This window comes from Macaca mulatta, chromosome 14, assembly GCF_049350105.2.
Source record: "Macaca mulatta isolate MMU2019108-1 chromosome 14, T2T-MMU8v2.0, whole genome shotgun sequence".
Taxonomy (NCBI): Eukaryota; Metazoa; Chordata; class Mammalia; order Primates; family Cercopithecidae; genus Macaca; species Macaca mulatta.
The window spans coordinates 130,446,719-130,462,116 of NC_133419.1; the positions used below are offsets into that span (position 1 = coordinate 130,446,719).

The 15,398-nt window shown below is 51.1% G+C and overlaps 1 protein-coding gene across 2 annotated transcripts in view; it reads left to right on the forward strand.

Moving 5' to 3' along the window:
* The first annotated feature begins 685 nt into the window (after positions 1–685).
* ST14 (ST14 transmembrane serine protease matriptase) overlaps positions 686–15,398 on the forward strand; it is a 52,781-nt gene continuing 38,068 nt past the window's right edge. The window contains exon 1 of one of the 2 annotated variants that reach the window (XM_015116118.3): positions 686–1,101. In XM_015116118.3, the coding sequence (XP_014971604.3) occupies positions 1,021–1,101 (81 nt within the window). In that variant the 5' untranslated portion in view covers positions 686–1,020. The remainder of the gene's footprint in view (positions 1,102–15,398) is intronic. The other variant, XM_015116117.3, reaches the window with a different exon arrangement.

Below are 15,398 nucleotides of genomic sequence, written 5' to 3' on the forward strand. Positions count from 1 at the left end.
AGTATGTGCTTGGTAATGTTCACTGGCTATGGAATACAGTAGAACATTAATGGAGACGTCCCCAGGCGACCGCTAAGGCAGAACTGGCACTCCTTGGTGGGGTCTGTGCTGGGAGGGAGGTTTTCCTATCTGAAGCCATAAGACGAGACGTGCTGCCAAGAGAAAAGCCTAGAGAAGAAAGGGATGAAACTGAAGGAAGAACTTTGGGAATCATGACATTTAGGACTAGAAAGTAGGACGGGAATCCAGGGAAAGGGGGCATTTGAGGAAGCATCAGATGCTGCAAGTGGCGAGGGGCACTGGGACGGCTCAGAGGGCATCTGGTGGAGCAGCTCATGTCACTGGGCCTCCCCAGGCGCCAGCAAGCGCCTCCCGCCTGGAGAACAGGAGGCTGCGTGGCTGACGGGGAGGCTGGGCCAGGGGCGGTTCTGGTTTCTGTTTGGTTTTGGGGGGTTCATAAATGAGATTTAGTCCTCTAGCAAAGCGAGCAAGGTGAAGGGGAGAGCCCGGAGGCGCATGAGGGAGGAGGGAAAACATGCTTGGCATCAAGGAGGTGGATAAAGGGCTGCCCTCCCGGGGCAGGGCCCCTGCGAGGGCCGGAGGGGTGGGTGAACGCTGTCGTGGTGATGGTGAGGGCCTTAGCGACCACCACCGAGGGAGGCTCCCTCACCTTCAGGACCAGAGCCGAGGGGAGGAGCCTCCCCCAGGGCCAGCGGGGGCGGGCAGGTGAGCCGGGCAGGTGCGCAGGCGAGCGCGGCGGGCTGGGCGGGCCGAGGCCACACCCTGAAACTACCTGCGCCGGCCGGGCCGGAGAGTGAGAGCGGAGCTGCAGCCGGAGCGAGAGGAAGAGGAAGAGAGAGCGCGTCAGAGCGAGAGCACCGCCGCCGGCCGGGCGCGCTGGGCCTGCCCGGAACTCCGCCGCCCCGCGCCCCGCGCCCCGCGCCCCGCGCCCCGCGGGCCATGGGAGCCGGCCGCCGGCAGGGACGACGCCTCTGAGACCCGCCACCGGCCTCGGGGACCATGGGGAGCCATCAGGCCCGCAAGGGCGGAGGGGGCCCGAAGGACTTCGGCGCGGGACTCAAGTACAGCTCGCGGCACGAGGTGAGCGCCGGCCGGGGACGCGGGGCGCGGGGAAGCTCCGCCCGCCCGACCCTGCAGCGGCGCTGGGCTCGGCCGGCTCCTCTGGCGTGTGGGTCGGTGGCCAAGCGCTGGGCTCACAGGTGGAATTTCCTGTTCAGCGGGTGCCGGGCCGCGGGCGGGCGGGCGGGGCTGGCTGGACCTTCGGTACCGGACCGGCTGCGCCCCGCCGGGGGAGGCGGGAAGCCCCCGGGCCTTCCTGCGCCCTCGGTCCTTTCCCTGAGGTGAAAAAAGGGGCCGCGTCTCGGCCCCTCCATGACTCTCGCGCTGTTAGTGAACATCTGGAAGAAACCAGGGGCTCGGAGTGGGGTTATTTGGGCGGAAGTGAAGTTTCAGGGGAGTCTGGAGTCTCAGCCATCCTTGGCCTCTGCAGAAAATTTGTTTTGTTTCTCTCCTTCCCCGTCAAAAGGCACTTTGGCACCTCGCAGAAGACAACTGGGAGGCAGGGCTTTGGCTAACTCAGGGGCTGGAGCTAGGAACTCCAGAGTCGGGCTTGCCTGGGCTTCGCGAGAGGGGATGGAGCCCTTTGGGAAGGCGGCTGTATGGGAAGGGATGTGGGAACACAAACGTGTCTTGAGCTTTTTGCAAGGTACGGAAACAGGAAGCTCTTCTTTGGCAGAAAGAACAATGAAAGACCTATTGAAAGATCTCAGAAAGATTACATGTTCCTGTGTGGAGTTGGGATGGGTTGCTAGTCTCTTCACTGATGGACCCACCTAGGTGGTAGTGCCCGGGCGGGAACAGCAGCCAGGTCTCTATCCTCTCTGTCCCACGCAGATCCGCAGGTTTTCTGGAAGGCCAGGGCATACCAGGTCAGGGCGGCGCTGAGAGGCAGGGGCTGTTTGGCAGAGGGGGTTTGCTCCTCTGGAAATGATGGCCTCCCTGCCCTGCTAACCCTCACCTTCTCCCCTCCTTCCGGGTGCCCCTGGCCTCCACACCTCCGCCGTTGCTCCCTGAGCCTGATTTTGGTGCTGTCTCAGATCAATTCCTTTTGTCCGAGCAGCATCTCGACCCAGGGAGCTTGCAGAAAATCAGACGCTGGGGCTTTGGACGCTGCCTGCACCACAGATAGGACCCGGGGCTGGGCTCTGCTATTTTCTCCACTTTTCACCCTCAACAAGGAAGAAAGCTTCCAGTGGACCAGAAGACTTGGGCCCTTCCCCTGGCTGTGCCTGTGCCCTGCTGTGAGGCAGATTCACCTTCTCTTCCTTGCTGTAATTGCTATGTTTGTGATTCCTTGCTAATTGCCTGCTTAGGGCTCTAGGCTCCCTGCCTCCTCAGCAGAGAGCTTGCTGCTTGGAATTTGTTATTTCAGGGCAGTGCCGTGCCGCCACCCTTCCCTTTCTAGGACTCTCCTGCCCCCATGGGGAAAGCAGGGTCTTCCTGGTCGTGTGGCCCAGCCTCCTCTCTGAGCCATCTCACCACCCGGACAAGTGGCCAGGCTGGGGCTCACCTTCCACTCACCCCCAGGATCCCACATTCAGTGGATTTCTCTTGTCACTTGCAAGCCCTGGCTTTAGTTTCCCCCATCCCTGCTCATTTCCTCCTCTGCGAAGCTCATTTGCTCTCTGCACCCTTGGGCTGTTCCCTCTCTGCCATTTTCCTTCTTGTGGCTTGCTCTTTGTCTTTTCTCCTGCCGAGCTTTATTGCACTAACTTGGTACCTAGTCCTGGGCCAGGCACGGGTGAAGGGACGGCTCTCAGAGACCAGTAAGATGTGGTTGTTTCCTTTAAAGAACATCCAGTCTTGAGAGCGAAGCTAAGAGATGAATGCCAAAGTTAGCTGCGAGGCAGAGTGTCCAGAGGAAATTGGCTGAAGCTCATTTCCGTCTTACAGATTCCTCCCACCCCTGGCCTCACCAGAAATCCCAGTCCCTGGGATCACCTTGTAGTATGTGTTTGCAGCTAGGATCTCCATCCCTGGCTGGGAGGTGTGGCTGCTGCCCCTGGGTTTGCTATCTGGGTCAGCAGAGCCTGGCCCACAGGGTGCTGTTATTTCGGAGTTCCTTGTCCTCAGCTGCATCCATCCCTGCACCCTTGTTCGGTAGTATTTGTATCTGGCTGTCTCCTTCCCAAGGCTGATGGCGTGGCCTCTACCCCACTCCTGCTGTCCCCATCAAGTGTTCTGCATGACCTTCAGAGCCCTGATGCACATTACTGCATCTGGAGATAGTGTGAGCCCTGCCTGGGAGCAAGCAGAGGCACAGATGCCACTTCTTATGGCCATTAACGAGAACCAGGAAGCCTGCCTCCCTGAGGATCTTGATTCCTGTTGAGTATTTGATGGTGACTACTTAACATCCACTGGTTCCTTCTCAGATCACAATTGCCCTAGGTAAGACTCAGCATCCCTTAAGCATCAGAGACCAGGGTTGGAAGATCGGATGTTGTGTGGTCAAAATCAGATGTCTAGGGGCCAGGGTGTACAACTCTGGCTATTCAGAGTCATCTGCTTGTTAACTGGTCAATCATTCAGGCATTCATTCACATAACAATATCTGCTAGGTAACCCACTGACTGAATCTGTGCCAGGTGCTGGGAAATAGCAGTGAGGAAGACCCTAGACTCATAGCCCCCATCCTTGGGACCACCCAAGGTAGTGTGGGATACAGGGACTAAATTCTGACTCCTGAGTACTAGCTTCTCGATATGCCCTCGGTGAGCACATAGCATCTCTCTAACACAAGCTGGAAGGGCCAGGTCTGCAAATTGGGACTGCAGGCATCTGTGATGTGGTGGCAGGAGGTAACAGGCAGCCAAGACCCGGGGCCACCTTGTCTAGCCACGTGATCTCAGAGATGTTACCCAATATCTCTAAGGCTTGGTTTCTGTGGCTATAAAATGGGAATGACATATATATTCCAGGTTTGTTGAAAGGATTAAGTGGGGTACTTTACATGAAAGCCCTTTGTAAGTTGCAGTGTGGTGTTCAAATGATGCAGCTTGAGTTTTCTAGTTGAAAGAGACTTGAGACAAATAAGAAAATTATATAGTATCAGTAGGACGCCTGTCGAGAGGCTGAGAACCCAGGTTGTCAGTGGGGCCTTGACCTCACAGAGGAGCCATCCTGCCCTGCCAAACACAGGGAAATGCCCCAAAGGTTCAAGGAACTACTCGCCAGCAATAGAGACTTCTTCCTAAGACCGTCTGGTTTTCTTTTTTTTTTTTTTTTGAGACGGAGTTTCACTCTTGTTGCCCAGGCTGGAGTGCAATGGCGCAATCTCAGCTCACTGCAACCTCTGCCTCCGAGGTTCAAGCAATTCTCCTGCCTCAGCCTCCTGAGTAGCTGGGATTACAGGCATGCACCATCGCGCCCGGCTAATTTTGTATTTTTAGTAGAGATGGGGTTTCTCCATGTTGAGGCTGGTCTCGAACTCCTGACCTCAGGTGATCTGCCTGCCTCAGCCTCCCAAAATGCTGGGATTACAGGCGTGAGCCACCATGCCCGGCCGACCTTCTGGTTTTCATTCCCCTACTTTACCCAGCTTCTAGGAGAAAGATCTTTCTATGAAAAGAAAATGTGTGCCAGCTGCATATCCCTTTCTCCCTCTCATCCCCTGCCCCTCCCACCATAGAAAATTAAACTTTTATTTTGTTTTGTTTTTTAGAGATGGGAGTCTTGCTATGTTGCCCAGGCTGGACTTAAACTCTTGGGCTCAGGCGATTGATCCTCCTTGTCGCAGACTTCTAAGTAGTTGGGGTTACAGGCGTGAGCCACTGTGCCCACATAAAACTTTAGAGAACTGCCTCTTTTGTTCTCTAGAGCATGAACTGGGCAGGTGTGTGTAGTGGGTGAGGGAGAGGGTTGGGAAGGCAGAAAGCAGCAGGAAGCTAAGATTGTCCCGTAGGTGGGGCTTCAGCTGCTGGAGTGGACCGGAAGTCTGCCTTCTCCCGGGGGGCTTTCTGGACCTTTCCCTCTGCCTTGGTCCTGGGAACACCTAGAAATTCCTCGTTTAGGAGTTGGGATAACTGAGAAAGAGGAGAAGATGTGCCTAGCGTGATGGCTGCCTTCACCTGCTCCCAGTGGAAATGGTCAGAGGGTGGATCTGCTCAGAGCCGGCTTGCTGGCCTGATACCACATTGTCACGGGCTGCGGAAGGAGAATCAGTTACAGCTCCCTCCCCCCACCTGGCCCTCGCTCTGCTCCCTGGGAACCAGACTACCAGACTGCCTACTGCTGTGGCCAGTGGCCTCTGTCCCTCAGAACACTGTGGTCCTCAACTTCCCTGATGTCTGTTCCTTCTCTGGTCTGTGGTTCTGCCCAGGTTGGTGGCTCATGTCTCTCTTGAAAGAGAAGTTGTCTTTGGAAGAGGAAGGGAAATGTGACAGAGCCCCCTGGGAGCCCAGGTGCTGAAGATGATGTTGCTTTTGATATTGTGCAATGATTACTAGAGTGTCTAGAATACTAATCATCATGAATACTAATAATCATTAGCATTTATTGAGCATGGCTTGCTCTTTGTCTTTTTTCCTGCCAAGCTCCATTGAACTAACTTTGTACCTAGTCCTGAGTCAGGCATGGCTGAAGGGAAGTAAGATGTGGTCTCACTGGTCTTTGAGACCAAGTATTACCCCTCTCAGAGATAAGTGTTATTATTATTACCTTTTTTTAGACAGGGTCTTCCTTTGTCACCCAGGCTGGAGTGCAGTCGTGCAATCATGGCTCACAGCCACCTTGACCTCCCGGGCTCAAGCTTCCTCAGTAGCTGGGACTACAGGTGGGCACCAGCACGCCTGACTAATTTTTGTATTTTTTATAGAGGCAGGGTCTTGCTATATTGCCCAAGTTGGTCTTGAACTCCTGGGCTCAAGTAATCTGCCCACCTCAGCCTCCCAAAGTGCTGGAACTACAGGTGTGAGCCACCACACCCAGCCTTATTATTATTATTATTATTATTATTATTATTGTTTTGAGATGGAGTTTCGCTCTTGTTGCCCAGGCTGGAGCGCAGTGGTGTGATCTTGGCTCACCAAAACCTCTGCCTCCTGGGTTTAAGCGATTCTCCTGCCTCAGCCTACCGAGCCGCTGGGATTACAGGCATGTGCCACCATGCCCAACTAATTTTGTATTTTTAGTAGAGATGGGGTTTCTCCATGTTGGTCAGGCTGATCTCAAACTCCTGACCTCAGGTGATCCGCCTGCCTCAGCCTCCCAAAGTGCTGAGATTACAGGTGTGAGCCACCACGCCCCGCCCAGCCTTATTGTTATTACCTTTTTATTGGTGAGGAAAATGGAGCACAGGGAGGCTAAGTAACTTGCCTGAGGTCGCAGAGCAAAATAGTGGTGGAATCTGGATTGGAGCCCAGGTAGTCTGGCCCTGCTGTATCCTATATGGGCTGTGACATGGGAACAGGGCTGTCATGCCACCGGGCTCAGGAGGGGGTGGAATACTAAAGGTTGGGAGTTCATCAGATTTCGGTAAGAAACTGGATTTCTCTTCTCCAGATATTTCTGAGATGCCTGGGACTAAATTACAGAAACCGTTTGGTAGCATGGGAATAGAAACTTCCGGAATTCTCAGAGTGCTTAGCCTGGCCTGCTTGGCAGTGTGAGGAGTGCGTTTGGGGTTTGCTCAGTGCTCGTGGACAGTCGTTGCCCTTTTTGCTTTGTTAAGAATATTTCCAGAAACAGCTCCCTGCTAAATATTCTGTCTCAGATGCTCATATTTTCAGAATTTTCCTATTCTGCCTGGGCTTAGCAATATTTTGGGGTTTTCCCCTGAATCCTGTGATAGTTGGCTAACTGATCAAAATCTTGGATCCTTTGACTCTTTTTGGCCCACGCTGGTGATGCTGACGTGGTGGTGGGGATGATGATGGTGGTGGCGATGGTGAAAGGGTGGAGAAGAATGTGATGACAGTTATTTCTACCTTTCACTAAATATCTGCACTTCAATTCATGACCTCACTTTATCCTCACAACAGCTACGTGGGAAAAAAATGCCCAGTTCACAGATGAGCATGCTGAGGCTCAAAGGGTTTGTGTAAAGGCAGTAAGAAGTAGAGCAAGAATTCAAACTTAGATCTGCGCAGCTTCAAAGCCTGGGAGCTCACCACGATGCCATGTTACAATTGTGTTCCTGAGATGATGGTGACGCTGCGTATCCCCAGCAAACTGCTAGAACACGTTATTCACCAGAGAGCTGTGGGCACATAACAAGGAAGTGGCAATCACCTGGTACCAGTGCTGGTGCGCTACCAACATCCTACACCAACTTGTCTGGTTTCCCCTTTTGATGAGGTTCCTTAGCTGGTGGACCAGGAGCACAGCTGGAGACGTGATTTCAACAGGCTTTACTTAGATGTGGCTTTATGTATTATACATCTGATTAAAAATTATGGTGGAAGTTTTAAAATGAAAACCAATTCACCCACCTATGCCAACAAATCATTTTTCACGCCTCTCTCCCCTCCTTACTGTCTGTGGTTCAATGTATCTAGTTGGTCATTGTGCACACACCACTTGTATCCTGGACAGGGGGTTTTATTGGCCTCCTGTCTGCTGGGCATGGAGCACTGGGTGCTGGAGGATCAAAGGTCTGGTAGGCTTGTGTCTGATTGAAAGGCTGTGACTAAGGGGGAGTCTGTTCTTGAATCCACGTCACTTTGGGTGGTGACCTCAGGCTGCTTCTCACCTCTTCCTGGGTTCTGTGTCATTTCTCATTCAGTAACAGCTCACATGAGGACTTGGGGCTTTTGCCTATCAGCTCCATAGATGACACCAGCTGGGAGGGAAAGGCCAGTACCTTGTATGACTTGATCATGAGTCAGAGCAGCTGGACAGCCTGTCTGATAGGCTGCACTGAGCAGAACGCCTCTGTCTGGGTCAGGAGTCAGCGCTTCGCTCACCGAACCACCTCCCTCAGCCACGGAGCAGAAACCACGAGACCCAGAGTTCTGAGTTGACAGCGAGCCCAGGAGAGACCAGTCATGCAAGTGTCACTGCCCAAAGTTGAAGTGTGTTTTCTTCCCCCCATGTTTTTATTTGGTTATACCTTTAAAAATTATTATTAAAAGGCTAATAGATACATATTCAAAGAAAACTTGGCCAACTCAGATAAGTAGTAAGAACTTAAAAATGAGGCTGGGCATGGTGGTTCACGCCTGTAATCCCAGCACTTGTAATCTCAGCACTGTAATCAGCACTGTAATCCCACCAGCCAAGGCAGGTGGATCACTTGAGGTCAGGAGTTCAAGACTAGCCTGGCCAACATGATGAAACCCCATCTCCATTAAAAATTCAAAAATTAGCCAGGCATGATGGTGGGCACCTGTAATCCCAGCTACTCGGGAGGCTGAGAGAGGAGAATCACTTGAACCGGGGAGGTAGAGGTTGCAGTGATCTGAGATCATGCCATTGCATTCCAGCCTGCATGACAGAGTGACACTGTCTCAAAAAAAAAAAAAAAAAAATTTTTTTTAAATAAAAATGACACAAATACCCCTACAGGGACATTTTAACAATTTGGTATTGCCTCTGCATGTTTTCTAAAAAAATTTTTTTCCTCATTACAACATTTAGGAAGCTTTTCTTTTTTGAAGTCACACAGTATAGAAATGTACAGTATAAAATGTGAAACTCCTCTGAAATTCCCTCTCCCAGATTTTAGAACCTCTATAAATAGTTTGGTTTATATTCTCCCACAAGCCTTGTGTGCTTGTTCTGCTGTTTGTGTGCACACCTATTCTCCCCCAAATGGAGTCATCATTAATTCCACTCTGCAGTAAAGACGTGAGTCTGGGAGGGAGGTGTTGGGGAGGGATCTCCAAGAATTACTCCAAGGAGATGCCTGAGCTGAGTTTTGAAGGGCAGGAGTGACTATTTTTTTTTTTCTGAGATAGGGTCTTGCTCTGTCGCCCAGGCTGGAGTGCAGCGATCTTGGCTCACTGCAACCTCTGCCTCCTGGGTTCAAGCAATTCTCCTGCCTCAACCTTCCAAGTAGCTGAAATTACAGGTGTGTGCCACCGCGCCCAGCTAATTTTTGTATTTTTATTAGAGATGGGGGTTTCACCATATGGGCCAGGCTGGTCTTGAACTCCTGGCCTCAAGTGATCTGCCTGCCTTGGGCTCCCAAAGTGCTGGGATTGCAAGCATGAGCCACTGTGCCCAGCCTATTTTTTTCATTTAACATTCTATCGTAGATAGCTTTTCCATGTCATTATCTACTTTTCTTTTTTTTTTTTTGAGATGGAGTGCCCAGGCTGGAGTATAGTGGCACAATCTCAGCTCACTGCAAGCTCCGTTTCCCGGATTCACGCCATTCTTCTGCCTCAGCCTCCCAAGTAGCTGGGACTACAGGCACCCGCCACCACGCCCGGCTAATTTTTTTGTAGTTTTAGTAGAGACGGGGTTTCACTGTGTTAGCCAGGATGGTCTCGATCTCCTGACCTCGTGATCCACCCACCTCAGCCTCCCAGAGTGCTGGGATTACAGGTGTGAGCCACCGCGCCCGGCCTCTACTTTTCGAAAAACTATTTTTGATTGCCTTATAAGCTTTCATCATGGGAACATATCATTCTTTCCTTCTTCTTATTTTAATCGTTTTATTGTTTGGGTGTGTTACTTGAACGCATTATTGGACAATTAATGGAAAAAGAGCAAACAGAATGAGGGAGGTAATTGGCAGGCAGCCTCTGTGGAGGCCACACTGGTCAGACCTCTTGTGGGTTATGCTGGTGAATTCTGGAAACGGTGTCTTCAAGGGAAGACGACTAAGGGTGAGATTGAGTCAGATGGCCAGGGTTTAGAAAACATTTTGTTTGAATGATTAGAGGAGTTGAGCATGTTTAGCCAGAGGAGGTGCAGACTGAGCGAGCACACGAGCATACGAGCACCGAGGTACAGCTTCCACTGGAGCGTCTCCTGAGCTGGGAACTAGGCTGGTTCTGTTGCAGTGCTAATTAGTGCAGAGGTGATGGCGGTGCTGATCACACTTGGTGGAAGGAAGAGCTTCCGAATGCTGGTACTAAGGAAAACACTGTTTCTTCCAAAAGGATGGTCCCGCGAGGATGAGAAGTGGGTGACATGCCCTGTAGAATCTGTTCCAGCTCTGAGAATCCAGTTTTAAGGGTAGATCCAGCAGTTCTCCCCTCGCTTGTATCCTATTCCACCAGGACAGAGTCTGGTTCTAAGAGAGGACACAGACCTCCTGGTGCCCTCCCCTGGGGGCGGGGCCCCCCTATTTGCACAGTTGGTCCTTTCCCCAAAACAGGTGCTCAGATTTGTAGCCGTGGAGGAGTGTTTTAGAACCTAACCAGTTCTAGAGGCTGCAGGCGGGCTTGGGTCTTTCCCGCTAGCTTCTGCAGATCCCTGGGTCCACCAAGGCAGAAACAGACCTGGCACCTCCATGCCATGAAATATGACTCAGCAATGAAAAGGAACAAGCTGATAGATGCAACGACTTGAAGGACCTCCAGGGAATTTTGTGCAGTTAAAAAAAATCCCATACATACCATATTATTTATTTATATAACATAATTTTTTTTTTTTTTTTTTTGAGAGACGGAGTCTTGCTCTGTCCCAGGCTGGAGTACAGTGGTGTAATCTCGGCTCACTGCAACCTCCACCTTCCAGGTTCAAGCGATTCTCCTGCCTCAGCCTCCCGAGTAGCTGGGATTACAGGCGCCCGCCACCACACCCGGCTAATTTTTGTATTTTTAGTAGAGACAGGGTTTTGCCATGTTGGCCAGGCTGGTCTCGATATCCTGACCTCAGGTGATCCACCCGCCTTGGCCTTCCAAAGTGCTGGGATTACAGGCGTGAGCCACTGCACCCGGCCTATATAACATAATTTTTGAAATGATAGCATGTTAGTAGTAGAGGATGGATTAGCGATTGTGGAGCTGAAGGGGTCGGGGACAGGAGGGAGGTGGCTGTGGTTACAGAAGGCCATGGGCATCCTCGTGTTGGAGCTGTTCAAAATGTTGACTGTGATGCTAGAGACGGGACTACGCTAGCGATGACATAGATGGAACTTAATACTCATGTGAGGAGCAGTGAAACGGGAGGTCTGAATAAGATCCGCGGATGGTCCTGCTGTTGTGGTATTATGATAGAGGTTTATGAGGTGTGACTGTTGGGAGAAACTGGGCAAGTTGCACAAATATCTCAGTATGATTTCCTACAACTGGATGGAAATCTACAAGTATCTCTGTAAAAATGTCAGTAATAGAAGGCACACTCGCTCATGAAATCAGAATGTGGATTTAATAAAAAGTCAAGAAAATGAATGAAAAAAAGTTATGAGGCGCTGGCTGCACCTCTTGTTTCTCTTGTTGGGTTTTGGGGGATCTGCATGGTTGTCCTGCTGCAGGCAGATGCTTCTGCTGTGAGTCCGGTGACTTGGGGCAGGAGGAAGGTGGGGCAGCTGGGCCGGGAAGTAGGTCTTTGGCACATAAGGAGAGGGCTGGTGCAAACTTGGTGGAATTGGAGAGGCAGAGATGGAATTCTCTGGCTAGAATTGGCAAAAGAGGTTATGTCCTGGTGTGTGTATTTTGAGGGCGACACACTGAACTGAGGACCAGGAGAGATCCAGCAAAGTCCAACCTTAAATGGGGCCTGAGGACAGTGGGTGGCCAGGCCAGGTCTGAGCCCAGAGAGCCTGGGGGACTGTCAGCAGAGCCCTGAGATGTGGACTGAGTATTTTCTCCCCTTCTTGGTGGAGGGCACATGGCAACTGGTGGGTTATTCCAGCCTGCCCTGGGGAGGCTGCCTAAGTCTGGCTGTGGGAAGAGAAGACCTTCCATCAATCCATCGGTTAATCAATCAAGTGCTAACTCTGGGCAAGGTCGAGGGTGGAAGGGGAGGGAGCGAGGCAGTAGGAAAAGGAAACTGGGGCACTGTGACCAGCCAGGACTTCCTGGTCCACCCAGCATGGTGCAGGCTGGGGAAGAGGTGAGGCTCCAGGGAGAAAGTACCATGGCTTGTTGTGGTCCCGGGAGGATTCTTGGTGAGACTCAGCTTTGGCCTGTGTGCTCGAGGGCAGGCAGGGTTCGGTAGGCGGTAGGGGAGCCCAGCCATTCTGAGCAGGCAGATGCGTCTGCCTAGGAACCTCTTGGTTCCTAACAGGCTTGGGGACCCTCCTGGCTAGAGCCAAGGTGAGAGTTGGGGGAGCCAGTGCCCTTGGACCAATGTGGAAGGAGTGACAACTCATATACAGGGATGGGCACAGCAGGGGACCATCTCTTGGGCCCATTTGCAGTGTTCCTTTTTTTTTTTAAAAATCAACACTGTATTTATTGATTTAGACTACTTTATTGAGGTATGATTGATATACAAAAAGCTGTACCTCTTTGTGATGTTAGAGACAGCGGCCTGTGCTAGCAATGACATAGAATGGAATTTAATATTCACATAAGTAGCAGTGAAACGGGAAGTCTGAATAAGATCCGCAGATGATACCACTGTTGTGCTTATCACGAATGACAGCAAGATAGTGTCAATTAAGAGCTGTTTCAAGCTACTGACGTCCTGCTCTTTTCTCGTTTTGTTTTTTATTTCTTTTGTTTCTATTTAATGTGTACAACCTGATGAGTGTGGACGTGCGGAAACACCAGTGACAACATCACCATAAGTTAGGCTGCAAAATATCCATCACCTTTCAAAGTTTCCTCCTGCCCCCTTTATCTATTATTCTACTTATTTATAATGGTTATTATTATTTTGTGATAAGAACACTTATTACAAGATCTCTTATTGAATGTATGGACCACCTTTTGTGTATCCATTCATTGGCTAAGGAACGCTTAGGTTGTTCCCACATCTTGGCCTCTGTGAACGGTGCTGCAGTGAGCATCAGATGCAGCTGTCTCTTCAGATCCTGGTTTCAATTCCTTCCTTTGGATAAATACTCAGACGCGGGCTTGCTGGATCTGCAGAGCATGATCTCTCTGGGCTTCAGTTCGCTTTTCTGCAATATTAGGGGGGTCTCGTGGGTGGTGCAAGGTCAAGGATAATCAGGTCCCTGCACGTTTGTGTCTTTCCACAAGGTCAGCCTTTTATTGATGCAATTTCAGTCATAAAAACCACTAGCCACATGGAGTTCCCAAAGACACAATTCTCCTTAGTACTTCCTGTTCGCTCAGGAGTCAGAGCCTCGGGCACACAGGCTCAAGACACTCCACAAGTCAGTCAACATTGCAGGCCATACTTAATCATATAATCAATATATAAATGTCTAGATTAAACATCCCACATCAAAGTAACATTTACCATCAAGAGAAAGGGTTAGGAGAAAGGGTTAATGAACCAGTCCAGGGAGAGCTATGAAGACAAAAAGACCCTCCTGCTCTGACCTGGGCAGTCCGTCGGTTTCATGGGGAAGAGTTTCTGATGTCAGCAGAGCCTTCGCTGGCAGACGCTAGGTGCTTATCACGAGTGACAGCAAGATGGTGTCAATTAAGAGCCATTTCAAGCTGCTGACGTCCTGCTCTTTTCTCTTGTTTTGTTTTTTGTTTCTTTTGTTTGCCTTTTTTTTTTTGAGACAGGATCTTGCTCTGTTGCCCAAGCTGGAGTGCAGTGGCGTGATCACAGCTCATTGCAGCCTTGACATCCCAGGCTGAAGTGATCCTCCCGCCTCAGCCTGCTGAGTAGCTATGCCACCATGCTAAGCGAATTTTTTTTTTTTTTTTTTTGAGACGGAGTCTTGCTCTGTCACCCAGGCTGGAGTGCAGTGGCCGGATCTCAGCTCACTGCAAGCTCCTCCTCTCGGGTTCACGCCCTTCTCCTGCCTCAGCCTCCCGAGTAGCTGGGACTACAGGCACCCGCCACTTCGCCCGGCTAGTTTTTTGTATTTTTTAGTAGAGACGGGGTTTCACCGTATTAGCCAGGATGGTCTCCATCTCCTGACCTCATGATCCGCCCGTCTCGGCCTCCCAAAGTGCTGGGATTACAGGCTTGAGCCACCGCGCCCGGCCAGCTAAGCGAATTTTTAAAAAATTTTTTGTAGAGATGGGGTCTCACTGCATTGCCCAGGCTTGTCTCAAACTCCTGGGCTCAAGCAATCCTCCCACCTCAGCCTCCCAAAGTGCTGGGATTCCAGGGATGAGCCACTGCGCCTGGCTCTCCTCTTTTTTTTTCTTTTTGAGACGGAGTCTCGCTCTGTCGCCCAGGCTGGAGTGCAGTGGGGTGATCTCCGCTCACTGCAAGCTCCACCTCCCGGGTCCACACCATTCTGCTGCCTCAGCCTCCCGAGTAGCTGGGACTCCAGGCGCCCACCACCACACCCGGCTAATTTTTTGTATATTTAGTAGAGATCAGGTTTCACCGTGTTAGCCAGGATAGTCTTGATCTCCTGATCTCGTGATCCACCTGCCTCGGCCTCCCAAAGTGCTGGGATTACAGGCGTGAGCCACCACGCACGGCCGCAGCTGTCCTCTTTTTATGGCCACAGAGTCTTCTACTGAGGACGGACAGTGGAGGAGCAAGCTTGTGTATGTCCTTGTCTGGTTGGATGCTGTGTTTATTTATTTGCAAAACATCTTGTCCCTGTTGACAAAGTGAAGCATAAGATGACGTCTTTTTCTAAGATGGAGTTACTTATGTCAAGGGTGCTCTGTACAAGCCTCACGCATCTGCAGTGGGACCCTGTAGGAGGGCAAAGAACCAGCTTCAGTGAGGGCTGCCTGACCCGAGTCTCCTTTCCTTTCTGGGAGCTGGTGCAGGGGAGGGTTGGTGTGACCCGGTGAGTGGTCAGGACGGAGAGCCCTGAGCCGCTGAGGCAAATACTTTTCTCTGTGCCTCAGTTTTCCCCTCTTAAAAGTGGGTTAATAACCACTTATGGCCTTCCAAATAGAACATAATTAGCTAATTCCTGCTAATGACTGAGGCCTACCTACTGTCTCCCTTTAATTTTAATGTCTCCACCCACTGTTCACCCATCTGCCAAAAGCCAGGCAGCGCCATTCCTCCCTCTGGTCTGGTGGAACAGCTGGAGTTCCCATTCAAACTTCAAAACAAAATGAAAGGCTGGGTGCGGTGGCTCACGCCTGTAATCCCGGCACTTTGGGAGGTCGAGGTGAGCAGATCACCTGAGGTCAGGAGTTCAAGACCAGCTTGGCCAAATGGTGAAATCCTGTCTCTACTAAAAATACAAAAATACAAAAATTAGCCAGGCATGGTGGCAGGCACCTGTAATCCCAGCTACTCGGGAGGCTGAGGCAGGAGAATTGCTTGAACCTGGGAGGCGGAGGTGAGCTAAGATGGTGCCACTGCACTCCAGACTGGGCGACAGAGCAAAACTCTGTCTCAAAACAAACAAACAA